The 27,276-nt window shown below is 37.4% G+C and overlaps 1 protein-coding gene and 1 long non-coding RNA gene across 2 annotated transcripts in view; one reads left to right on the forward strand and one right to left on the reverse strand.

Moving 5' to 3' along the window:
- The first annotated feature begins 281 nt into the window (after nt 1–281).
- The window catches only part of SPTA1 (spectrin alpha, erythrocytic 1), a 116,179-nt gene continuing 89,184 nt past the window's right edge, over nt 282–27,276 (forward strand). The window contains 16 exon segments of the mRNA XM_007481672.3: nt 282–439; nt 2,554–2,793; nt 4,568–4,693; nt 6,527–6,667; nt 7,408–7,554; nt 9,224–9,357; nt 10,497–10,641; nt 11,912–12,066; nt 13,945–14,080; nt 16,043–16,144; nt 17,124–17,261; nt 17,710–17,820; nt 19,576–19,653; nt 19,807–19,962; nt 21,632–21,836; nt 25,502–25,683. Coding sequence (XP_007481734.2) covers nt 2,557–2,793; nt 4,568–4,693; nt 6,527–6,667; nt 7,408–7,554; nt 9,224–9,357; nt 10,497–10,641; nt 11,912–12,066; nt 13,945–14,080; nt 16,043–16,144; nt 17,124–17,261; nt 17,710–17,820; nt 19,576–19,653; nt 19,807–19,962; nt 21,632–21,836; nt 25,502–25,683 — 2,193 coding nt within the window. The 5' untranslated portion in view covers nt 282–439; nt 2,554–2,556.
- On the reverse strand, nt 3,707–7,412 carry LOC100030231 (uncharacterized). The gene is made up of 3 exons (XR_008916285.1): nt 7,260–7,412; nt 4,441–4,701; nt 3,707–3,862 (listed from the first exon to the last, which is right to left on the reverse strand). It is a non-coding gene; the product is annotated as an uncharacterized LOC100030231 (long non-coding RNA).

Consider the following 27,276-nt stretch of genomic DNA (forward strand, 5'->3'; position numbering starts at 1 on the left):
CAGACCTGGCATGCATAGTAGGCACTTTGTAAGTGCTTGCTGACATGCAGACTTTATTCCTTAAAAAATAAAACAAATCATAATCAGAAATATATTCCTTGCTTCACATCCAAGCCAATGTGTTCTCAGCAAACTCATTTTTTTTACCCTCTTTTGTAGACTTAAGAGACACCTCAGTAACCTGCTGAGTCATGTAGCAACTGGAGAGAGGACTGAGTTGATTCTGTCTGGTACAGATAATGTGGATTTTTCACAAGGCTTTAGGACTGGGGAGACTTCATTTCTCCATTTCCCGCCCACACCCCAGTAGCCACAGTTTTGTATCAGTTGTATTCAAGAGTTCTGAGTGAATCTTCTCTTCTCCTTGTGATATATTTGGGGTTTGGTCTCCATCAGAGCCAGTTGTTCAGGGAAAGAGGGAACTCTACCAAGGGAGATCGTGAGTACAGAATTACCCTTAGTGCAAAATGATATTATTCCAACTTGCTCTTTCTTCCTTATCCCTAATAAGGGCTTTCAGTGAGGCATTGTGGTTTGGGCTGTTGTTGAGGGTTTTTTGTTTTGTTTTGTTTTCAGAAAATAGGAGAAATTTTATCTTAAACTTTCCCTTATGGAACTACTGTCCCATGATGTGTTTTGTCTTAGATTCCTGAAATAAGTGAGGATTTGGCAACACTCCTTGGTTCACTGTGTTATTTGTGGACGAATTATAATTTTTATTTGGACTCTGAACTCATAAGCAAAAAGTTCATAGCATGAGCCCATTCTATGAAAATACTAGCAGTGACCAGCAATAAATCTGCAATTATTGGTGAAGAGCTCAAGGGAAGGCTAAAAGAGATGGCTAAATAAGAAGGCATTGCACTTGAATCGAAATGAATTAGATGGGAATGATAAAGTTCCTATTCTACTACACAGGGGTGGGCAATATTTCAAATGAGAAACTTTAATCATTATGTAGAGAATAGAGATTGTCAAGACAAATTTCTTGATACAGAGAGAGGAGATGGAATTTATAGTACTAAAGATAAAACAAAAGTTTATGAATTCTATTCTCACATGTTCAGGATTCATGATTAATGAATGGTGACTAGGCTGAAATTTATCTTGGTGCTTTATCTCTAAAAATAGGAATTACTAAACAAAGTGGTAGTGTAAACACATTATTGTATTCAATTCAGAATTTCTTAAGAGCCTACTAAGTGCCTGTATTAGGTACTGCTGATACAAAAATGAAACATGGCATGATCTCTGATCTCAGAGAGTTTATTATTAAATAACTTAAAATATCCCTATAACTAGAGATTTTAAAAATAATTTTGAATACATATTTACATGTCAAACTATTGTTATCCATTAAAGCAAATCTAGAAGAGTCATTTCTTGAAAGTTCTCTTGTGAAATCAATTGGTTTTAAATCTTTTAAACAAAAAAATGACATTCCTTTAAAAGTATTATATAACTCAGATTTCTCACTATTCCCAAATAATTTTGCAAAATTAGTTGAATTTTGTTATACTTATTAGTTAGTAGAGATAAAGATTTGGGCTTTCCCCCAAAGACTTGTCCCCTTTTAAGCTTAAGTAAGATTATGGGATCATAGACTTTGGACCTGAAATGGACCTGAAAGATAGCAAAATCCAATTCTATTTTTTTTACAGAGGAAACTGAGGGCAAGAGTGATTAAGTGATTTGCCCAAGTCACACAGAGAACAAACAACAGAGCCAATAAAAACCCTTGTTCCTGACTCATATTCAACACTACTAGCCCAAACAGGGCTAAAGTAGGGGGAGGGGAAAGCTTGTTTTAGTGGTGGTAGGTATACTGGCAGGTTGTTAAGGATTATAATACTATTATAGGCTAAATAATGTGTTGGGAAATGCAAAGATATACGTAGATATAGATATATATTAAAATAACTAACAAGTGAATTTGTTTTGCTTGACTATATCTAATGTGGGGAGGAGAAGGAAGAGAAAGAAAGAAAGAAAGAAAGAAAGAAAGAAAGAAAGAAAGAAAGAAAGAAAGAAAGAAAGAAAGAAAGAAAGAAAGAAAGAAAGAAAGAAAGAAAGAAAGAAAGAAAGAAAGAAAGAAAGAAAGAAAGAAAGAAAGAAAGAAAGAAAGAAAGAAAGAAAGAAGGGAAGGAAGAAAGAAGGGAAGGAAGAAGGAAAGGAAGGAAGGAAGGAAGGAAGAGGAAAGGAAGGAGGGAAGGAAGGAAGGAAGAGAAAGAGAAAGAAAGAAGAAAAAAATATTAAAAATATAAAGAAGAGAGAAAGAAAGATCAGAAAGAAATGTAAATCAGTTTTGATAGTCACATTACGTTTAATATTTATCTTTTATAATGATGTGCTATAAAATGGATATCTTTTTTGGAACTATTTCTTTTTGGTTATTGTTTTTGTAGTGTTTACATGTGCTGATATTTGCTTAGTTCATAAGAAGAAATGAAAAAGAAATATATATCTTGGTAGAGTCCTAAGTAGAGCAGAAATTATGGGAAGGAGAATAAAAATTTCTCAGCAAGCCGTTGACAGAAGTTTTTAATCTTTTAGGTAATGGAGAGCACTGGAATTAAAGTGCTGGAAACAGCAGAAGAAATCCAGGGAAGACGACGAGAAGTGTTGAGTCGGTACCAGCGTTTCAAACAGCTTGTTACTGAACGTGGTCAAAAGCTTGAAGATTCCTATCACTATCAGGTTTTCAGGCGAGATGCAGATGACCTGGAGAAATGGATCTTGGAGAAACTCAAGATTGCTTCTGATGAAAATTACAAAGACCCAACTAACATACAGGTCATTTAGAAAACTTTACCTAAATATTTTTGGGGTTCACTTTCCTTCAGGCTCTGGGATAGAGTCAGGATCAGGGTCATAAAGAGGAAAGAGCCCATGGAGTAGAAGCCTGAAGCTAGAAAATAAAATACAGGTCTCACTCTTTTTACCAAGTTTATCAAATTTGTCTCCCCAGGGAGGAGAGACTAGAAGGAAGGAATGATGTTAAAAGAGATAGGTTCATTTGGTCTAAACATTATAATAAACTTTGTTACAACTCATTGGCTTAGCAAATTCCCATAATGTTAGGCTAGAGAGTAGAACTTCCAAGGAGTAAGTTTTCACGACAGCTTACGAGATATCACCAGGAGATAGGGTTTGGGGTAAAGTTCTATAGAGTCAAAAAAATGTCTCATTATTGCATCCACTACAGGGAAGCTTTGGTAACCCTTCAGGATCCAGTTTTCCAAAGAGTTAGTCCTGTACTGGGCAGCTAAGTTATACAGTGAATATGAGTGCTGACCTGATAGTCTTAGGAAGACTTGTCTTCCTGAGTTCAAATTTGGCCTTAAACCATTACTAGATGGGTGACCCTGGGCAAGTCACTCAATTGTTTGCCTCATTTTCTTTATTTGTAAAATGAACTGGAGAAAGAAATGACAAACCATTATTGTATCTTTGCTCAAAACAAACCAACCCAAATGAGGTTATGAAGACATGGATATGACTGACATGACTGCACAACTAGTCCTGTATCAAATGTAACCCAATGAAAGAACAGAGGAGAAAAGGCAGCTCAATGGAGAGTTTACAGTTGAGATAATGGAGGTGTAATAGTGGGGACAGAATTCCTTGTTGGAAATGGTGTGGAGGATTATTTGAGTAAGAATAGAGCCACTTAGGCAAAATGATTCGAAGGATCAATAACACCAACTGATCTGACCATTTTTTTTTAAAGTGACCAACTGAACAGATGATAAAGAGATCAGAAATGCATGCATAAGCAAATAAAAGGTTATGATTCTTTAGTTCTTCCATTGGTGCTCTCATCTCCATTGTGGCCAAAAAATGATTTTTGACATCTTGAAATCTATACAGGGGAAGAACAAGCTTTAGCAGTTGTTGTCAAATCATGTAGGTCTTAGGCACAATACCTGTGTATACTATCTTGGGATTTTTCTGGCTAACTTTAGAGAAACTCTTTATCAGAAATTGGCCACAGGGAAATGGTGTTGTCATAGTAATTCACAAAGACTACTAATGTATGGAGATAGGAGGGGAAATTGGTGAAAATGTATACACTGTTAAATTCACAGATCTTTGAAGTATACACAAGTCTTTAAAGTGACTTTTTTATATGACTGTGTTTTCTTTATGGTGAACTATAAAAGGGTAGGCTATTATATGATCAAATATTTAGAGGCGGGGGGGGGGGGCTTTAAGGCTATTGTTTTGTTTGAATTTATTTTTTACTTTTTATTTGATTTTTTGTTATCTTTAAAATAAACCCATGCATTCATGCATGCCCCTGGGCACAAAAACACTCACGAACATACACTCCCTTACATTTGGTATTTGTGTTTTTTAAACATTCTCTTGTGAATATTATTCTCTTTCCTTTCATTATTCCCTTTCCCTAAGGGTCCATTTATTCTAAAATGTGGATACCTTAGTCTTATCCATTGGCAATCAATTCTTCTCAGAATAAAGGTGAACTTTAATGAACTCTAGAGGATCTTGGGAAGTGGGATTAGGATCTAGAATGCCCTAACTATCTTTGGCTTTCAAACTACAGGGGAAATATCAGAAACATCAATCCTTTGAAGCTGAAGTACAAGCAAAATCTAGAGTGATTCCAGAGCTGGAAGAAATCAGACGAGTTCGATTTGCTGAAGGACATTTTGCTCATGAAGACACCAAGGTGAATAGCTGGAAGTGGAATTCCAGAATCAATCAACTGGTCAATCAAGAAGTGCTTCTTAAGTACTTATTGCATTACTAGCAACTGTAATAGGTCTTGGGAACATAAAATAGAAAATGAAACAACACTTTCAAGGAGCTTACATTCATTCTATCAGGGTAAACAACATGGGCATATAGCATCATGTACAAAATAAATGTAAGATTTTTAAATTTGAGACTCTTGGGGTAGAGGGAAGACATTAGAAGTTGAGAGGAACAGGAAATGCTTGATGTAGAAGGAAAGTACTTGAATCTTGTATGGAAAGGATCCTCCCAATGTCTACCTCATCAAATCACTACTTTCAGTATGCAATTAACTTCATGGTATCTATCTATCTATCTATCTATCTATCTATCTATCTATCTATCTATCTATCTATCTATCTATCTGTCTGCCTGTCTGTCTATCTATTCATCCACCCATCTCTCTCATACATCTATCCATTTATCTATTCTAATTATAATTTATAGACATAGATATAGTTGTACAGATGATGATATCATGTAGAAGGTATTTGAATCTTGAAAGGAGTGATTCAATATATATGTATAAACTAATATAAAATCATGTAGAAGGTACTTGAATTGTGAAAGAAGTGATCCTTGAAGGGACTGATTATATATATTCATGTAGAAAGTACTTGAATTTTGAAGGGAGTGATTTAATATCTATGTATATAATCATAATATTTCATGTGTTTTTATTGAAGTATAGCATTGTATTAATATTTATATATAATGTTTATTATATAATAGTATATAATGTAATTAATTACTTAATAATATGGTATTGTTATATAATTATTATATATTGATATTATAGGATATAATATACATATATTGAATCATTCCCTTTGAGATTCAAGCACTATTTCAAGAATCACTTCCTTTAAGATTTTATGTACATAAAATTATATATAATATATAATATTCTCAAAAATGTATTTATAATATATTATAATATAAATATTTGTATGAAATATATAAATATAATAATATCTATATGGTGGCATTCCAGAAAAGATAATTTCCATTGAGGATAATATTTCATCCCTATCTATCATTTTATTTTTCCAATTTCTGAGTCTATGCAACCTTCTAGTGTCCAGAAGTAGTCTAATAGTGAATTCTATCTATGTTTAGGCAGGAAGTAAATGCCCTTTAAATTTAAAACTACTACTAATACCTTCATCCCTCTATCCCATCCCCACCACAAACAGCATCCTGCTAAATTGCAAACCAAATCAGGGCAAACATTCCCAGTCTGCCATTTCCTTCCCTATAGGTTCTTCTAGTCTTCTGAGGTATGTCCAACAGGAGCTGAGGATGAATAATCTATAGAGAAGACTTTAGGTTTGATTTGGAAGGATGGGACGTGCTCTTTATCCCTAGAGGGAAGAACTAGAAGCAATAGGTGAAAGTTTTCAAGGAACCAATTTCCACTCCATAAAAAGGGACAATTTTCCCCCAATAGAATATAAGTTCCTTGAGGGTAAGCTCTTTTTTTGTTTTAATATTCTCAGCACTTGGCATGGTTCAATGTATACATACTACATACTATACTTCATAAATATTTGTTACCTTAAATATAAAAACAAAAGCTATACCAAAGAAGAAGAAAAGGGGGATCCCTGGGAAACAAATCCATCTCTGGAGGTCTTTCAATGGAAGCTAGGTGAACAGTTATTGGAAGGGCTTTAGAAGGTGATCCTCCTCAGATGTGAGTTGGATACAATAACCCCTGAGTTTCCTTCTAATTATGCGTCCCTGGTTCTGTGATTCTCTCGTCTAGGAGCATCTGGAAGAACTGAAGAAACTGTGGGATTTGCTTTTAGAGCTGACTAAGGAGAAGGGCACTCGGTTGTTGCAGGTCCTGAAGCTGCAGCAGTACTTGCAGGAGTGCGCTGACATCCTTGAGTGGATCAGTGACAAAGTAAGAAGCAGACGAGCCCAGGGCTTACCTGCCATCTAGGTCTAGTAACCACTGAATGATAGATAATAGAGACAAAGGCAGATTTCAGGTAGAGATGTTTCACTTCCAGAAGGGATAGAGGCAGAAGAGGCCTGATGGAGAATGGGGTGGGTGAGTACTGTGGGAGTTGAAATGGCAGGAGTGGGGAATGGGGGAGTGGGGAGGTTACTTTATTCCAGAATATAAATGCTTTAAAGAGTAATTACATATAAGAACTAAAGACAAGAAATATTGAATGATTTATCTCAAAGCACAAAGAAATAAATACAATCTATATAAATTTCTTATACTCATGACTGTTGAAGTTGAAAAATTGAGATGATCTAGTCTACCCCTCTTTCTATTTCCCCCTTTCACATATGAAGTAAGGGCCAAAAAATCTAAATGACTCCTTTCCTCCATCCTGTCGCAATACTGTATGCCTCAAAGAAAATGTATAATTATTCCAAGAAGGGGCTAATAAACATTTTCAGCTCTAATCTTATCCTTTCATGATTGAGTTATTTGTCTATCCTTTTGGTGGGTGCCTTTGTTACTCTAGCATTAATGATACCTTGTAAAAATGTATGCCTTCTTCATTTAATCTCCTTTAAGTGGATTTCCCTTGGCTCCTCTTTTTTATATTCTTCCCATGTCTTCTTTCTGTTGTCTAGAACCTCTATATCTGATAGAGTATTTTGAATGGTTCTATACCCCTCCAGGAAACCATTGTGACATCAGTAGAACTGGGTGAAGACTGGGAGAGAGCTGAAGTTCTGCACAAGAAATTTGAGGAGTTCCAGGTGGATCTGGCAGCTCGTGAGGGGCGAGTGGCTGCAGTGAATGAGTTTGCCAACCAGTGTGCCCAGGTATCATGGGAGCAGGAAATATAGTCAATCCCAGGGGAAGGCATAGTGTGTAAATAGTGGGTAACAGGAATAGGGCAAGACATGGTTAATGAAGTTGAGGGGTGGAAGAGGGAGAGAGAGGAGTGATTGTCCCTCAGAGAGGGCTCTGAGCATGGGTGCTACCTGTCATCTCTGTCCCCAGTGCAGACTTTTGGAAGGATGAGGGATACCACTAGGTGAGGACAAGGATCTCTTACCACAACCCTTTGATTTTTCCGTACTCAGAATTAAACTGAGATGTGAAGAAACAAAAAGTCAGAGAAATGATTCCTGTTTGATTTTAGAATGAAACATATTTTTTTTTGTTTTCCAAGGGAAAGAAATTTTCCTTCTATCATTAGAGCTAATAATAAACTGAGAATTCATATTAACGCTATTCACAGGCTGACTGTAAGTTTTCTGAGTAACAGGAGGAAGATAGACTTTAAACACTTTTAGTATAAGTATATAATTAATCCAGCATTGATTATGTATGTAGAAATAACTTGAAGGTGTTTATCTAGTACTGTCCTATCATCTCATTTTATCTAGAGGATAACTCTTATTTCTGAGCATTAGTCTGACTTTGTTGTGGTTGATCAGTGACTTGCCAAAGATTATTGTAGTAAGTGTAATAGAGATCCAGGATGGAAGCCTATGTGTTCTGATGACCAAATAAAAACTTATTTTTTTCAATCAGAATGATTTCTTGATGTTCTACAATTTTCATACTCAGCTCTTTGAAATTTTAAGGCATCTGGCTTAGTGGATAAAGAGCTGACTTCAGAACCAAGTGAACCTGGGTTCAATCTATTGGTACCTTTGATACAAAGGGACTTTATGATCTTAGGAAATCACTTAACATCTCAATACTATGGGAATTCTCGAAGACTGTAAGTTGTAGGTACTGACCAGCATTAAATAGAGGGAGTTCCCTCACCTGGAAGATTTCTATACCAATTGAATTGTAGGTTTAGTCACTATCCCTAATCTGAACTGAATAGTATAGAAGGGATATTGACTTCTATTCCTTCTTGGTGCAGAACTACCTCAAATACAAGAACATGGGTTAATGATAATAGCTTTATCACTAGGACTGGATCTTTATGGCCATCTCCACTATAACACTCAAGGAGAGGATGTGCTATGCTAAGATGAGCCCATATAAGTGGTGAGAGAGAATCAGAGACAGACAAACAGATAGATAGACAGGTAGACAGGTGGACAGATGGAAAAGCAGGCAGGCAGAAACAGAGAGACAGAAGAAGGGGAGAGACAGAGACACAGAGAGACAAAAAGAGACAGAGAAAGGAGAGACAGAAGGGGGAAGAGAAAGACTATCAGAATTCCTTTCTCCAGAAGGAAGGTTAGAAGACATCCAGAGTGGAGTTCTGAAACAAAAATGATAGACGTAGTCCATTTGTTTATCAGCTAGCCAAGATACTAGATAAAATGTTTTGGCATTAAAATCCATGGAAGTAAAGCTAGGAGGAAAGGAGGAGGAAGCTCTCTCACACCAGGTGAGGGTTAATCATTCCACAGATAAATCCCTTCGTGAGATATTGGGGGGAAAACACCCAAATGCCCATTGCGGTAAACTTCATCTGTTTCCAGTATTCCTCTAACTCCAGCATTGCTTTGGTCTCCAAAGGAAGATCATTCGCAACTGGAACTAATCAAGACAAAGCAGGATGAAGTAAATACCAATTGGCAGCGTCTCCAGGGCTTAGCTCTCCAGAGACGAGAAACTTTGTCTGATGCTGCTGACTTGCAACGCTTCAACAGGTACTAATATATTGACTCTGGGGTCTCACATGACTTCTATCATGCAATGTGATCTCTGGGGCTAGGGGCTTTTGTAATAATGTTTTAATATTACATGTTGATTGTTTAATTTTAATTAAATTATTTAAAAATGTATTTATATGCTATTTAAATGTATTTGTATATTTAACATAATGTATAATATAAATTATGTTTGTTATAATACATATATTATTATATAATACACATATACTTTATTATTAAATTTTTGTTAGAGCATTTTAATAATGTGAGTGTGGCGAGTATAGTCATGTGGATAAGAATTGAGGATGAAGGTGCTAAAGTGTTAATAATAGAAAGTTTATTAGGGGTGAGGAGGGATTTGGAGGGAGAATCTTCCAGACTCAAGACACAGGGATGTCCCAGAATGCATAACCCAAATAAGAGGCTTTTATTCCCCCATTTCTGCAAGGGAGGCATGTACCACTTAGGGAGAATTCTAGAGAGTGTATTCAGAGATCAACCTCCTAAGGTTTAGCTATAACCTAAGTGCTCAAATCAAATAGATGAGCCTCAAGAGATTGTTTCCTGTAACTCCCCTCTCCTACTTCCCCTTTGAAAAAAGAGCTGGGTGATAAATCCCTTCTCCCTCCCACCCCAACCCCAGTGTTTACTGGTGATCCTGAGTCAGTGAATAGGACCCTTGGAAGTGAATCTCTCAGGTAAGGGGAGGATCTAAGCTTTGACAGAAAAGAGTAAATAGTGCTTTGAATATTCCTGCGAGATTATGAGGTTACCAAATCCAAAGGGCTAGAACAGGAATCAGGAAAGGAGTTTACAGCAATAATCCAAGGTCAGAGATGGACCACTAAATCAGGAAGAACCCTCTCTGAATCACCTTAGTTGATATTGGTGAAATGATGCTTTGACTCATTAAACATGTATTTATGCTGATAGCCATGCTGGGTTTTTGGTCATGGAGATTGCGGACAATCTGACCAATGTCCCAATGACTACTACTCAGAATGTAGTTTAGTGCCAGGGAGGGCAAGGTCCTGTGTTGGCAATCGTGCCCTCTGCTGGTTCTCTACCACTGTGATGATGCTCCCCTAGTTTCCCAGAACCACGCCAAATCTGAATCTTATCTATGCGTCTGGTAGGGATGTAGCTGAAGCTATTCAGTGGATCAAGGAGAAGGAGCCTCTTCTTACCTCGGAAGACTTTGGCAAAGATCTGGTTAGCTCTGAAGCCCTGTTCCACAGTCACAAAGGGCTGGAAAGGAGCCTAGCTGTCATGGAAGACAAGGTGAGCACCAGGAATGGCTGACTCCTCAAGATGAGAAATTATCTTAACCATTCCCCTTTTTTTCCAGGACAAACTACAACTAAATCACCATGGATGACTGAGGAAATTCTCCTGCATATAAGGATATACAGAAATTTTTTATCAGTTTCTGCTTCCAGTAACTAACAGCTCCTACCGCCCCAATAAGCCCTTGCTATAGCTAACATAGACTCCTGCTGACACAGCTATTTTCTGTTTCTTTTGGTCCTACTGATGACCACCCCCCAGCAATCCCCCCCTCAAAAAAAAAAAACAACAACAACACTGGAAAATCCATTATTTAATCCCTTTCCAAGCTTTTCCCCCTCAGGCTGGATGTTGCTAATACCTTTATCTTTTACCTAGGCAAACCAGAAGCATAGATATTCTAGAGCCTAGCTAAAGATTGATTAATTGCTTAATAACTCCCTAACCCCAGCAATAACTAATGTCATTTAATGCTGAGTATAAGTATTCTAGAAACTAGTCAAGGATAGCTTAATAACTTCCCAAACCGAGCAATCATTAATGTCATTTAATGCTGAGTATAAGTATTCTAGGAACTGGTCAAGGACTGACTGGTCAAGGATTGCTTAAAACTTTCTCAATTCCAGCAATCACCAATGTCATTTCATGCTGAGTGCCTCAGTCTGCAGAAAAAGCTACACTTGCCATTCCCCTTTCATGACCTGCTCCTGGGCCTTTGACCCTCTCCTTAGAGTTGTCCCTTTCTATGTCTATGTTCATTTGGGGAATCCAGAATTAATCCCTTGACTATAAGTAGAATGTGACTACTATTGGGTCTAATGAGGGTATATATTTAAAACCCCTCCAGAGTAAATAAAAAGAAAATAGTGGGAAATAGAACTAGTATAAATATAAATAAAATAAACATGAATAAAAAAGAAAATGACAAGGAAGTCATAGTTCCCCTGAAGCTTTTCTTTAGAACTTCCACTCCTGGAAACTTCACCTGGCAGAATCATTTAGTGGTAGGAGTACAAGTTTGGAGCCTGGGAAGCTGGGTTCAAATCCCAGCTTAGCCACTCACTGTCTTTTTAGATTTGGATAAATCACTTTACTCTGGACCTCAGTTTCCTTGTCTATAAAACGAGGAAGATGGGATTGGAAAAAATGATCTCAAAAGTCCCTTACACTGTCATAGATATTGGATTTTCCCATTGGAGGAAGATAATTAATCCTCTATATCAAGGGCTCTAGCTAAGTACTGAAATTTTTTTCCATCTTACAGGTAAGAGAGCTGTGTGCTAAGGCAGATAAGCTACAGGTCTCCCATCCCTCAGATGCACGTGAGATCCAGGAGAAGAAAGAAGACCTCTCCTCTAACTGGGCACTAATCCGGGCTCTAGCCACCAAAAGATATAAGAAGCTTCAGGCTTCATACTGGTAGGAACAAACTCATCCCTGAGCCTCTCACTTCCAAGTCTAGGGAGAGGGAAGGGAAGATAAGTAAGTGTGCTTAAGTTCAACAGGAGAGAGGAAAAAAGAGCAAAAATTACAAGAAGGATCTGAGACTTGCCAATTGAAGGGGGGAGTGGAAATGTCACCTTGCATTAGGGAAACCCTTTGGAGATTTACACAAAGTTAGGAAGATTAGATTTTTGATTCTCAATAGTTCTATTCTGTGTGTGTGTGTATAGTGTGTATGCATATATTTGTATTATGTTAATATAATATATAAATATGTATATCTATAACACACAGAGATACAGATAATATATTTATATGTACATGGAATATATGTGTATATCTACATGTGAATGTATACACATGCATATATGAATGTATATATATATACACATATGTGAATAGTATTACATACCCTGTTTTATTAAATGTAGAGAAAAATCTCTATCTGTATGAGACAGGCTATCCTACTTGTAAGAATAAAAACTATATGTGTAGTATCTCTATCCCTGTACATATAAGTTAATAGATCAATAGATAAGGTATGGATAGATATAAATTTCTGTATATATGGTTATATATAGGTAGGTACCTCTATAGATATAATGACATATTATATATGTCAGTTTTCATATAAATAGGATAGTCTATGTTTTTTGGGTTTAAAATGAGGATATTATACTCATTAACCTCTAAGCTTCCTTCCAGTTCTAAACTATGAGCCAATGAGCCCATCAGGTCCCTACTAGCTCTAGCTATAAGATCCTATGGTTTATTGCATGTAGTTAAACAGTTTGTAAATGTTTTGATTTACAACCTATTGGCATCAATTCTGGAAGGTGGTTTTTCTAATTATTTATATCAATAGAAGATGGCCAGTAAAGTTTATATTGTTAAAACAGTTAATCTAATTAATCGCTTATAATAATAAAGTACTTTTAATTTTGTAAAATGCTTTCAAAGCAGGTTTTGTATTTTATCATCCCAATAACCCTTGTATTTCGTAAGGCAGAGAGGTGTATATTATCTATATTTTATAGATGTGGAAAGGGAGGCAAGTCCATTTAAATAACTTTTGAAGTCAGAAAGCTAGTTAGTAGTGGAATGGGGACAAGAAGCCAGTTCCCTAATATACTTTGCACTAATATAGAGAACATGAGATATAGTCAATAAATACAAAGTCATGGGTTCCACAGTGCAAGCTACTAGGGACCATCAGATAATCGGAAACAAAAATATAATTTATATTAGCTCTGGAAGTTATTTTATATACATTGGCATTCCTAAATGTTTTTCTTGGAAATGCAAATGAGACGGCATTACCTGAACAAAAGGCAACCAAATAACAAATACTTTTGAGCATCTTTGAGGAAAATGTTGTATTCATTAATGAGAAATGAAAAGCAACTCAGTATTTTCCTGGGCATGAGGTAAAAACATAACTGAGTTAAAAAATGTGTTGTGACAATTCACCAAGTACATAATCCACCTACAGATCAAGATAATGCTAATAAGTTTTGCTTTTCACTTGTTGTAGGATATTGAGTAAGTCATTTGAACTTCCTGATATTTTTTTTCATGTGAAAAATGCAATGACGCTTCACTGAGCAAATGTTTACTTCAAATTGAAGGAAGATTTTTTTTGACCTTTGATCTTCAGGAACAGAGAATATGCCTCATCATCTTGTAACCATCTATTTTAGAATTCCCAAACCTTCCAATGAGGAAATCTAGAGTTACCTCTCATTTTCCTAAATTTAAGAACATTGGGTGTTTTTCTTCATCTCAAGTGCCCTAATTAGCTAGGTAGACTGACCACCTCTCTCCTCCCCTCTATTTTGTCTTCTCCTCTTTTAGGTACCAACGCTTCCTCTCCGACTTTGATGAACTCACAGGCTGGATGGGAGAGAAAACAGCCCTTATCAATGCTGATGAGCTGCCAACAGATGTGGCAGGTGGGGAAGCCCTGTTAGACAGGCACCAACAGCATAAGGTATGGCATGCCTTCCCCGGGACCTGTTCCTTTTCACAATTCTCAGTAGGACTTATGTGGACACCATGATCAGCAAACAGCTGGAGCCCAAAAAATTGATCAATTATCATTCAAAATCACCCATTTCACACCTCCTTCAAGTGAAGCCCTCTCTTATAAGCTGGGCACTTTGGACAATGAAAGAAGAGCCCACCATAGTAGATCCTGGGGAAACAGACAAAAATATGATAGGGGCAAAGAAGAGCCCAAGACAAGGTATTTAAGGAATAGCTGAGGAATATCTAAGGAATATCTTTCATCCAGAGGGACTAAGATAGTCTTCATGGAAGAGAGCAATCAGTTAATAAACATTTATTAAAGCAACTATTAAGAGCAGGACATAGTGCTGAGCCTATAACAACAAAGAAAAAGGTAAAAAAAATCAAACAAAAATGAAGATGTAGTACCTGGACTGGACCTTGAAGGCAGAGATGAGGAGAAAGTATATTCCAGGTATGGAGGACAGTTTCCTAGAAGCATGAAGGTAGGAACTTGCATGAGGACAACAAGAAAAAGCTAATGCCAATCTGGCAGAACACAGGTTGAAATAAGGAATATAAAGTAAAGTAAAATGGTAAAGACAAATTAGAGATAGATTGGGGCAGAGGAAATTTACATTCTGGTTAAAGTATACTTTATCCATTAACTATAATGTCCATCTCTACATAAACTATATTTTATCCATTAGGGAGCTACTGAAGTTCATTTTTTTTACCTTCTTAGTATTATCAATTCTCTGACAGAGAGGGGAGGTAAGGCTAAGCAGTGGAAGTTAAGTGACTTGCCCATGGTCTAACAGTTAGGAAGTACCCGAGGCCATATTTGAACCCAGGTACTCCCGACTTTGGGCCAGCTCTCTGACACTAAAGGTTTTTAAACAGGAGAGTGATATATATGGCCACACATGTGCACACCTTTCAAGGGCTCAGAGGAAATCCCTCCCTACATTGTTAAGACCCACAGCCAAGAACACATTGTCCACAACCTCAGCACTGAATCAGTGATGATTCAGACCTCTTATGAGTCACTTTCCTCAAGGAGATAATAAATTGAAGATGAGAACAGTCTTTATTATTAGTCTCTGAATAATATCAGATATTGTGGTTAGCCTCTATTATCACAAAGCTTTATATGTGGCCTGTTAGCATCACAAATAGTGAAAAAAAAATTGAAAACCATAAGAATGCTCCAGAAGCCTATAGTTACCTTGATCCTGGACTGATGCTGGAAATTTTGGGGATCAGGAGTTTCTAATCACTGACCCCTCCTACTCTGGTGTTCAAATTACTCTAATTATGTGTATAATGTCTCTGTCCCAGAGTTTTTTTTTTTAACCCTTACCTTTCATTTGAGAATTAATACTGTGTATTGGTTCCTAGGCAGAAGAGCCATAAGGGCTAGGCAATGGGGGTTAAGTGACTTTCCCAGGGTCACCCAGCTAGGAAGTGTCTGAGGTCAGATTTAAACCTAGGACTTTTTGTCTTTATTCCTGGCTCTCAAACCACCAAGTCATCCAGCCCCCACCTCTATTGCAGTCTCCCCCTCTGTCCCAGTTTGAACAGACTGCTCAAAATAATGTTTTAATAGGATGGCAGTCAGCAAATGATGGCTTGATGATCAAATCCGACTCATCACTTGTTTCTGTATGGCTTGTAAGCTTAAAAATGTAAAAAATATTCTTGGCTCCCAGGCCATACATACACAATCAGTATTTGGCACTGAGGTCCTTGTTTGCCACCCCCAGACTAGACAAGAACCAAGCAAGTGGATCATGTAGTAAGGTTCTATCTATTTAAAAATCTCTACCAACAGGATTCCAAAATCTTCTTTGAACACCAAAGTCAGTGTTTCCCAGTTCTCTATGTTCTAAAAATCAAAATCTTTCTGATTACAACTTGAGCATATTTTGTCTTGTAATCACAGCATGAAATTGATTCCTATGAAGACCGATTTCAGTCAGCTGCAGAAACTGGCCAGTATCTGTTGGATGCTGACCATGAGGCATCTGAAGAAGTTTGTGAAAAGGTAAAGTGGACTTCTTAAGAACTTGCACTTTACTTCCTCCTCACCCCCAACAAAAGTCCAGAAAAATGCTGAAAGCCTGAAACAAGGAAACTTTCCAAGAAAACATTTAGATAAATTCTCCTTTATGAGACTAAATGATTTCTAAGGTCCCTTCCAGTTTCAAAATTCTCTGAGGAGCAAGACTGCAATCAACCTATGAAAGACATGAGCATGGCCATTACCAAAGACTTCCAGCATGGAATTCCCACATTTTCTGTCTTACCTGTCAGTTTAGTGTTCTAAAATCATCCTCATTAGGTAATTCTTAGATTTTCTGTAGGACGCTTGAAAGGACTTAGAAAACCCAATACCCTCCCTCCTTCTTTAGATGAGACCCCAGAGTGAGATCCCAGAGAGATAAATTGTCAAAGGTCATCTAAGTAGTACTAGGAAGAACTGGGGTAAAAATCTAAGTGTTCTGATTCTAAATATTCTGATTTCCATTATACCATGCTGCTCCTGGCTTCCCAATCTTTCATTTAGTCTGAGGATCTATCTTATTTTGAAGCTTATAACCTACTACCTACTAACTGCAAAAATATGACTCCTGCTGGGACTGGAAATGAGGAGATTCATCTGTTTTATTCAGTGAGAGAAAAGTTGCTGAGTGAGTTAGTTCAGACAGAATAATAATCATTATATCCAACATTTATATGATTCTTTAAGGTTTGTGAAGCAGCCTATCTATGTCATTTCATTTCTGTGAGGCAGATACTATTATTATCCACATTTTACAGATGAGAAAGGTAAAGTGACTTAGCAAGAGTCATACAGCTAGGAATTTGCTCCTTGCAATTTCTAGTCTTCAGCATCTTTTCATGACACCATGTTGATGTCACCACCAAGAAAGATCAGGGGACTCAGTTGAGCAATCATAGATCTTATCTCAGCAAACTCCTTCTCCCCCATCAACCTGACCTGTTCTCCTTCCTCCTCCAAGATGACTGCTCTTGACAACGATCACGCTGCACTGCTGGAATTATGGGAGAGACGTCGTCATCAATACGAGCAGTGCCTGGACCTACACCTCTTCTATCGAGATAGTGAGCAAGTGGACAGCTGGATGAGCAGACAGGAGGTAATGAGAGAGTATGGTCCACCTAAGCTGTCCTGGAGAGTAAGAGAACATCCAAAGCTCTCCACTTTGGGGACATCTAACTCATTTGTGGTGTCAGAAAAGAGATAATGAAAAAGACACAGAGTCCAAAGGCATAAGTGAATACAAGGCTCTAATGGACAGGGATGGAGATTGACAAGGTGTTAGAAGAGCAAACAGAGTCAGAGAGAGAAGACTTCCCAGAGTAGGGGGGGTATCCTGTGGTGGATATGAAAAAGATGGGAGGTCCTTAGATTAGGGAAGAGGACTGAGGTAGAAAGGGTCTCCTCATCTTGGGAATGCCAGATGCTTTAGAGGCAGGAAGGTAAGGATGAATGTTTAATGCCTCTCTGATTCACTTTTGTCCATTGTCTCTGGAGCCTGACTCTAACCTGAATATCATGGGTTTCTATTGATATTCTGTCTGTAGGCATTCTTAGAGAATGAGGACTTGGGGAACTCTCTGGGCACTGTTGAAGCCCTTCTTCAGAAGCATGAGGACTTTGAGGAGGCCTTTGGTGCCCAGGAAGAGAAAATTACAGTAAGTACTGGGTCTTGAGGTTAGGGAGACCTTCTCTTCTGCCTTGCTGGTTCCAGACAGGATTACTATTATGTGTCAAATATATGAAATTAAAGATTTTTAGGGAAGCATGTTATGGAAGGGATGATCTCATACATCTTCTTTCTTATCCTTTCTAGTTTCTGACAACCCTCACCACCAAGAAGGCTTTCCTGATATCTATTAAATTCTTTCTGCTGCAATGCATAAATTCTCCTTTTCTTGAATTCAGTAAAGACAGTGAGCAGTGTTTCCCCATTTTTTTGTATAACCATTCCCCATATATTTGAAGATCAATAAATAGTTTACCTCCTACTTTCTCTTCTATGATCTGAATAATTCTTTTAAAAAAATCTTCAGAATGATATCTGGATTTCCAAGTTGTGTCTATTTACTTATCTAGACCTATTTTTCTCTAGTAGAATGTAAGCTCCTTGAAGGGAGGAATTATGTTTTTATCTCCAATATTTAGCACAACTTCAAGTACATAGTAGATATTTAATACATACTTGTTGAATTACATTGAATATTTTATAGTTTTTTAACTCTTATTGATCCTCTGCCCTCTACCCGTTCCCCCTATTACATTCAAATTGTGGAACCCAACACTGGCATCAATATTTTAACAAAAGGGGGAAACTGGATGGTTCAGTTGATTAAGAGCCAGGCCCAGAGATGGGAGGTCCTACGTTCAAAGCTGTATGACCCTGGGCAAGTCATTTAACCCCCATTGCCTAGCCCTTACCTCTCTTCTGCCTTAGACCCAATACATAGTTTTGATTCTAAGATAGAACATAAGGGTTTAACAATATTTTAACAAAAGTTTGTCCAGATCAAAATAACAGCTTCATGATTTTAGCCAACTGTATATTTTTTGATTCTTATTAAGATTTTTCTAAAGTTTTAAGCATAATTAAAAAGCACCTCTAAGACAAGTTAGGGCTTTTGCCCTAACTTTATCAGTCAGTCTTCTTCAATTTGTATCTTGTATGGGTCATGCTTTCCTCTCAGTTTTCTCTGTGGGTGGGACCACTGTCTTTATCCATAAATAATAATAAAAATAATAATAACTGACATTTATTTTATACTTATGTTCTAGGCACTGTACTAAATGTCTTATTATTTTCTCATTTAAACTTTACAAAAATCCTAGGAGGCAGGTGCTATTATTAGCCCCATTTTACAGATGTTTTTTTTTTTTTTTTACAGATGAAGAAATTGAGTTAAACAAATATTAAATGGTGTCCAGGGTCACTTAACTAGCAAATGCCTGAGTGTGGATTTGAACCCAGGTCTTCTTGACTCTGGATCTGGTATTCTATGAACTGTGCCATATCTGCTTTTCATCATTGCTACTTTCTCCCTCTCATATATATATATATATATATATATATATATATATATATATATATATATATATATATATATATATATATATATATATATATATATACAGAGAGAGATAAAATTGGCAAGTGATCTCTAATTTTTATCCATTACTCTCAGGAATGCCATGGGCAATGTTACCTCTATCTAGATATGATCCTTGAAAAGTTTGCTTTCAAAACACTTTACTGTGATAACCAGAGAATCCATTTTCTTTCTTTCTTTCTCTCTTTCTCTCTCTCTCTCTCTCTCTCTCTCTCTCTCTCTCTCTCTCTCTCTCTCTCTCTCTCTCTCTCTGTCTCTTTCTCTCTTTCTCTCTCTCTTTCTTTCTTTCTTTCTTTCTCTCTCCAGACACTGGACAAGACAGCAACCAAACTGATCGACAATGACCATTATGATTCAGAGAACATCGCTGGGATCAGGGATGGGGTAAGTCTGTCTGTTCCTTAGACATGGGCTTTATTTGGGTTCAAGGGTTTAATTGTGTGGTGAGCACTGAGGCTGGAGGGGTGGGTGCTACTGTTGTTTTTGTATGGTCTTTGTGGTTTTGCTGATAGCAAAGTTGTCTGTGATTCTTTGTAGCTTTTGGCAAGGCGAGATGCCCTCCGTGACCGTGCTGCTTCCAGGCGAGGGAAGCTGAAAGATGCCCTGCTTCTGCAACAGCTCTACCAAGACTCAGATGACCTAAAGAACTGGATCAATAAGAAGAAAAAATTAGCAGATGATGAGGATTACAAGGTGGGAAGAAAATTCAATTTCAGTTGTCTTTAATAGTCTTGATCCTAACCCTCCCATCCCTTATCCATTGTAGAGTTTGGAGATGATAGAAAGTGATCCTTCTATCTGTTTCTTGGACACATTCTTAGATCTGTGTGTTTTGTCATGCCTTCTTGGTCACTTTATTTGTCTCATGTTAAGGACTGTTTTATCTATATTCTTTGAGGAGGATTCTGGGATACATAAATGGGCCAACTCTAGTCAACACTAAAAGAAAATTTCTAAAAATTTCTAAAAAGAAATTTTAGAGTTGCAAAAGATTTTAGAACCTATCCACATTTTACAGACTGGGAAACTGATTTCATAGGGAAATAAATTATTTGGTAATCTTGATTTTTTTCTTATCTCTTTGCCTCTAGGAGTCTATTTCAGCTCTATTCTTACAGCTCATTCCTAGTTTCTTCAAGGATTCCTCATTCTCTTTCCTCTTAAATGCAGAAATCTCCCAAGTCTCTGTCCTTGGCTTTCTTTTTTCTCTTGAACAAGCCCTCAGTTGCCACTTTTAAATTTGTCCCACTAGATTCAATCTTTCCCTAGAACTCCAGTCCTTCACTTTAATTGCATGCATAATTGCATGCTTACAATTATACTTGGAGGTTCTGTTGATACCTCAAACTTGGGTCCCAACTGAACTTATTTATTCTGTTTTTCTTTTTCTTTTTTTATTAATCTTCTTTGTTTCTACATAATTTTCATTTTTATATATATTGAATATTTGTACTCCCATCACCACCCCAAATACTAAGATCATATAAAAAGAGGGGGGAAAAGCAGTTCAACAAAATGAACCAACATATATTTAATCTACGCAAGAAACATTCCATAGCCACAGTCCACAGTTCTGCAAAGAAGAAAGAGAGGTTTATTGTCTTCTTTGGTACCAAGAGTAGTTATTATGGTTGTACAATGTTCAGCTGTTTGCTAGCTTGCCACTGTTCTTTTTATTTATATCTGCAGTTATTGTATATATTGTTTTCCTGATGCTATTGACTTCACTTTATAACCATTCATATGTTTCTCCATACTTTTCTGTGTCCTTCATATTCACATTCTTATAGTGCAGAAATATTTCATTACATTCACGTATGGCAATTTGTTTAGCCGTTCAATCAATGAGCTCTACGTGTTTATTTTTGTTGGTGACACTGTCATTCTCTTGGCCACACAGATTCAATAATTCAGCTTTTTTTGATTGTTCTGTCTCACTCACATCCCACAACCAATCAAAGGCTATTGACTTTCATACCTACTCCTGGTATAACCACTGTGTTTCAGGTTATCATCAATCACCACCTAATCTATTGTAACAACCACACTGAGTAGTTTTACTACCTCCAGCCTCTTATTCTATCATCATTCCAGTATGTACTTCTGTTGGTGTGATATTATCTCTATACTTGTCTTTCCATCATCATTGCATATTGGGGGAGATATGGTTATGTAGTGGAAGAGAGGTGGCTTAAGAGGACATGGTTAAATAGGCAATTAGGACATTAGAACAACTCTCCATTTCCAAGATCAGGTTTTTCAAGAGTGATATCCCCCAAGTTCTAAACCTTCTCTTCTGCTCCCAGAGTCTCACTTCCTCCTCTAACACTGAATTGCATTTTGGTGTCCCTCTTTCCCCCAGGACTCACAGAACCTAAAGAGCCGAGTTCAAAAGCAACAAGTATTTCAAGAGGAGCTGATGGCTAATGAGGTTCGCCTCAACAACCTGAAAAAAACTGGCCAGGAGATGATTGATGGCAACCACTATGCCTCTGTTAATGTGACTGCCCGAATTAATGAGGTCACTGCCCTCTGGAAGGAGCTCCTAGAAACAACAGAGCAGAAAGGTCAGAAGAAGGATTTTTCTGGACATATTAATTTTGTTGCTGACCATGGTTCTAACCATTCCCTTTCCACTTTCATTAATGTAAATGTGAAAGTCTTTCCTACAACTTGATGAGGCAAACCTGCCTCATAGTAAGTAGCTGTGGGGCACTGGAGAAGTCACTTAGCCTCAACCCCAGTTTCCCTCATTTGCAAAATAGGAATAACAATCACACTTATCTCATAGTGTCATTATGATGATCAAATGAGATAATCTTTGTGAAGTGCTTTGAGAATCTTAAAGCTTAGTGTCAATGTTAGCTATTATTATTAAATATATTTTTGGCTTGGAAATTTCCACTTATGAATTTTGTGGAAAAATACAACCCCCTCACACTGTACTCCCACCCTCAGCAGTAATCATGGAATACTACAAACCTAGGAAATTAAAAACTCTGGCCAAGGGCTGGCACAAGTTCTGCTATTATAAACTGGCCATCTTTGCTATCTAATTTGTATCCAACCTTCTGCTATGCCATACCATTTTCTCTTGCTTGTGACTCTCTAGTTTTACTATTCTTGAAGTTAGTGTTCAACCCTCCATCATTTCTTTTACCTTTTTCTGGTATAAATGATCAGTAAATAAACCAGCAAGAATTTTAGTGCTGGCTAAGAGCCGAATACTATGCTAATATCTGCTTTCTTGTGATGAGGTCTGTACTTCTTCTGTTCATTAGACTGGGCAAATTTCCATAATGCTAAGCTATTAAACTGGACTTTTTAAAGATTGACATTATTTCATGTGATGTCATACAAGGCAAGGTTAGGGGTAGGACTTGAAGGTTGATTGTTGATACTTGAAGGTTGATACCACCCTTCTGAACCTTGGCAAATGTAAACTTCGAAGTCTCTAAAAAAGTACACCAATACTCACTTGAAGAGAGTCTCCCTTCATTGGCACCATTTCACTCAGTCATCTGGTCAACTGTTAACAGTCAACAATATTTAATGAATGCCTTTTTCCCCTAGTAGTCAGGCCACCTCCTGTGAGGTATGAGATATGGGCAGAGACTGGTTTTTGATATTGAAGGGAAATTAGGATAGGGGAAGGAAGCACTTACCCTTGGGGTATTCCTAGTTCACATTCACAGGACTAAGATGGCAGGGGATAGGAATAGGAGAAAGGCATCATTTTGGCCAGAATGTGTCAGACAGGTTTTAATGAATCAAGTCTTTATTTTAACTGTCAATTGTGTATTTTCCTGGTGTCACCAGAGCCTAAATCTTCATTCCAGGTATTCCCACAACTCTAGAAAGAAACAATTAATGTCACACCTATTTTGCTGTTTCCTCGAGGGCACACAAATTCAGGCATAACATGACTTCTGGGTATCCAATCTAGTTGAAAGAACTCTCCAGAGCACTACAGACATAATAGTGGGAAATCAAAACTTTTTCAAACTCAAAATTTGGATTGTACAGTCCATCAGCCAACAAATTTTTCATTTATTTATTTATTCTTTGAACATTTTTATTTAATTAATTGATTTACAATAGTTTCCCATGCTTTCATGATTCATATTCTTTCCATCCCCTCCTCCCACCCCACTCCAGTAGCCAAAGAGCAGTTCCATTGGGTTTTACACAACAAACTTTTTATTAAACAGCCACTGTGCTAAGCACTGGAGGTACATAGAAAGGCACATAACATTGCTTTCAAGGAACTCACCGTCTAATGGAAGTACATGGCAGATATGCTTAAATAATACACTATGTTGTTTCAGAATGCTAGTGGGCTAATTTCAAAATCACCAACAACCTCCTACTATTGATTCCGCTATAAAACAACCCTGTAAACAGCCATTACTTCCACAGAGATGCCCTGGCTTTCGTGTTTAGCATACCTGTGCATTTCTTCTTATGCTGACCTGGATAGCTGTCACCAGTCTGCTGGCTTGACTGCTAATAAACAATTGAGAAAAACACAGAAGAAGGATTTCAATAGCAGAAACTAGAATGGATGCCATAGAGACATAAATATAGTGAGGATACAGCTAGAGGAGATTAATGTCCAATGGACCTTGTCATAGGCATGGAATTTAGACCAGGGAGGGATCTTAGAGGTCACTTGGTCTAACTCCCTTCTTTTACAGGTGAGAAAGTTGAGAGGTTTCCTGGAAAGTGGCACTGTGGGGCAGACTTTATTTTTTAATTTTTATTTAATTAATTAATTTAGAATATTTTTCCATGGTTACATGATTTATGTTCTTTCCCTCCCCTTCTCCTCCTCCCCTCTCCAGTATCTGACATGCAATTCCACTGGGTTTTACATGTGTCATTGATCAAGGCCTATTTCCATATTATTGTTAATATTTACACTAGGGTGATCATTTGGAGTCTACATCCCCAATCATATCCCCATCGACCCATGTGATCAAGCAATTGTTTTTCTTCTGTGTTTCTGCTCCCACAGTTCTTTCTCTGGATGTGGATATAATTCTTTCTCATAAGTTCCTCAGAATTGTCCTGGTTCATTGAATTGCTGCTAGTAGAGAAGTCCATGACATTGGATTGCACTACAGTGTATATCAATCTCTTTGCACAATGTTCTCCTGGTTCTGCTCCCCTCACTCTGCATCAATTCTTGGAGGTTGTTCCAGATCACATGGAATTCCTCCACTTTATTATTCCTTTCAGCACAAGAACATTCCATCACCAACACATACCATAATTTGATCAGCCATTCCCCAATCAAAGGGCATCCCCTAATTTTCCAATTTTTTTGCCACCACAAAGAGCATGGCTATAAATATTTTTGTACAAGTCATTTCCCTCATTATTTCTTTGGGGAATAAACCCAGCAGTGGTATAACTGTATCAAAGGGCAGACAGTCTTTTAGCTCCCTTTGGACTTAGTTCCAAATTGCCTTCCAGAATGGCTGGATCAGTTCACAAATCCACCAGCAATGCATTAATGTCCCAATTTTGCCACATCCCCTCCAACATTTATTACTTTCCTTTGCTGTCATAATAGCCAATTGGGACAGACTTTAGAAGGAAGGATTGGACAAGGGCACAAAAGAAGAAGCCATCCTAGGTTGAGGAATTATCATGAGCAGGGCTAAGACTAGGAAATCAAAAGAATATCAAACAAAAACAAATCAGGAGTAGGAATGGGGATGTAATAGGTCCTATAAAGCCAGGGTGTGAGTAACTTTAATAGTCAGTTAGTGATATTATAGGAGGAGACTGAAATCACTAGTTAGTCAGACTTCCACACCAAGAAGAGAAGCCAGTTCCTATCAGCTGCAATTCCTGCAGGATATGAAGGCACTTACTTTTAGGCATTGAGTGAATGGGGTACAAGGTTGGTATTAAAGACCCACCAAAGAAGGAAGTGAATAAATATTTATTAAGCACCTACTCTTTGCCAATTACAGTGTAAAGCACTATACAAACATTATTTGATCTTCACAACAACTCCAGGAGGTGGATGCTATTATGTCTTCCATTTTAGAATTGAGAGAATAAACAGAGATTAAGTGACTTGCTCAGGTGTCAAACAATTAGTGACTGCTTGAGGTAGGAGTTGAATTCATGTCTTTCTGACTCCATGCCCAATAATATTTCCAATGTTTTACAGTAAGGAAAGTCTTTTCCTGGGTCTGAGTCTCATATCTTCCCACAGGATCCCAGCTGCATGAAGCCAATCAGAAGCTACTATTTGAACAGAATGTGGAGGATTTAGCCCGCTGGCTGGAGGAAGTGGAGGGTCAGGTTGCCTCTGAAGATTATGGGAAAGGCCTGGCTGATGTCCAGAATCTCCTTCGGAAACATGGACTCTTAGAGACCAGTGTGAATGCTCATCAGGTACCTACATTCTTTAGCTACTAAAGTCTATTGAGAGTGGGGGCTATGGGTCATTATACTATGAGCTCCCAGAAAGCAGCGAACTTATTTTGGTTCTTTATATCTCTAGTAGGTGCTTAAATAATATATATTGACTGATTGACTGGGCACTCCATAGAAAGGAAGGACATTTATGCAATAGGTAGTGGTCAAAAGTCAATATCTCCCCTTCTGATCTAAATAACTTCTATGGACAGAATAATCATCCTAGGAGGTTTCAGGGGAAGGGATAAAAAGAGATTATGTGAGGGATACTCAAGTGTATTGTCAAGAGCACATCAACCAGAAGACTTGACTTCTATTTCTGTTTTCATCTCTAACTAGCTATGTCACCTTGGGCAAATAAATGAACCTCTCTAAACCTGAATTTCTTCACCAATATACATACAACCTAATTAACAGAATTAATGAAGTGTTCTATAGACAATAAAATGTTATATTTTTAGGTGAGATACAGAACATACCTATAAGTTATAGCCCTAAAGATAGAGAGATGAAGGCAGATAAGATAGGTGGAAAGACTTCTAGACATCAGAGCAGGAAAACACAAAAAGAGACCAAGAATAGAACAACTATATAAGCTAAGTATGAATAGGTTTCTAGTAGATGCAGAAAGGCAGGAAAACTTTGGAAAAAAGTAAAGAAGCTGTTTTGGGTGGTAGGAGGGGAGAAATGGGGGAAGGTGACAATCAAGAACCAATAAATATCCCAAATAAAGATTCTGAGATGGAAAGACTGAAATCAAGTACAGAATTCCCTTCCTGGAGTGGAAAGTCCAAGTCCAAGTATTCCATTTAAAAATAATAAGAATGGGATGCATTTGGTGGAAGCCTTTAAAATAGACATTGAGGAATACATATTCATTAATAGCAACTTCAATGGACAATTATATAATGTTATAAAGTTTGCAAAGTACTTTGCATACTCTCCCTCATTTGAGGCCCACAGCAACCCTTTGAAGTAGACACTCAAGTTATTCTTATTTTGTAAATGAGGAAACTGAGGGGCAGAGAGGTCATATAGCTATAGGAAATGTCAAAGGCAGGATTTGACTCCAGCTTTTCCTCACTCTTAAGTCCAGTGCACTATTGACTATGGTATGTTGCCTCCATTAAATAATTGAGAGTGACAAACTCTGAGTAGAAAGGTTGAAATCAACCTGTCTGCAGTGCTCTGCCATGAAGAGAGGGATAATTGGGAGAGCAGGTTGAATTATGCTGCTATTTAAGGAGTTTGGATAATGAACTACTGGATATATATAGGCAATTCTAACACCATAAGTGGTATAAGTGGTAGAAATGGTACAGACTTGCCATTGTTAGAGGGCAGTTCCCTAGCCTGGGAGTTACCTTTACTGATAAAATCACAGTTCCAGTCCCTATCTTTATCTCTAAAGTCAGTGGTGTCAAATCCAACAAGAAATGGATTTCTAAGGGCCCCTATTCACTTGGAAAACTACAAATTAACATTATGTGTGTTGTATAGTATTTTTGTTTTTTAAAAAATGTTTCTAAATTGCATTTTAGACTAGACTAGGGACATAACTCCTGGGTT

Source organism: Monodelphis domestica, chromosome 2, assembly GCF_027887165.1.
Source record: "Monodelphis domestica isolate mMonDom1 chromosome 2, mMonDom1.pri, whole genome shotgun sequence".
Lineage (NCBI taxonomy): Eukaryota > Metazoa > Chordata > Mammalia > Didelphimorphia > Didelphidae > Monodelphis > Monodelphis domestica.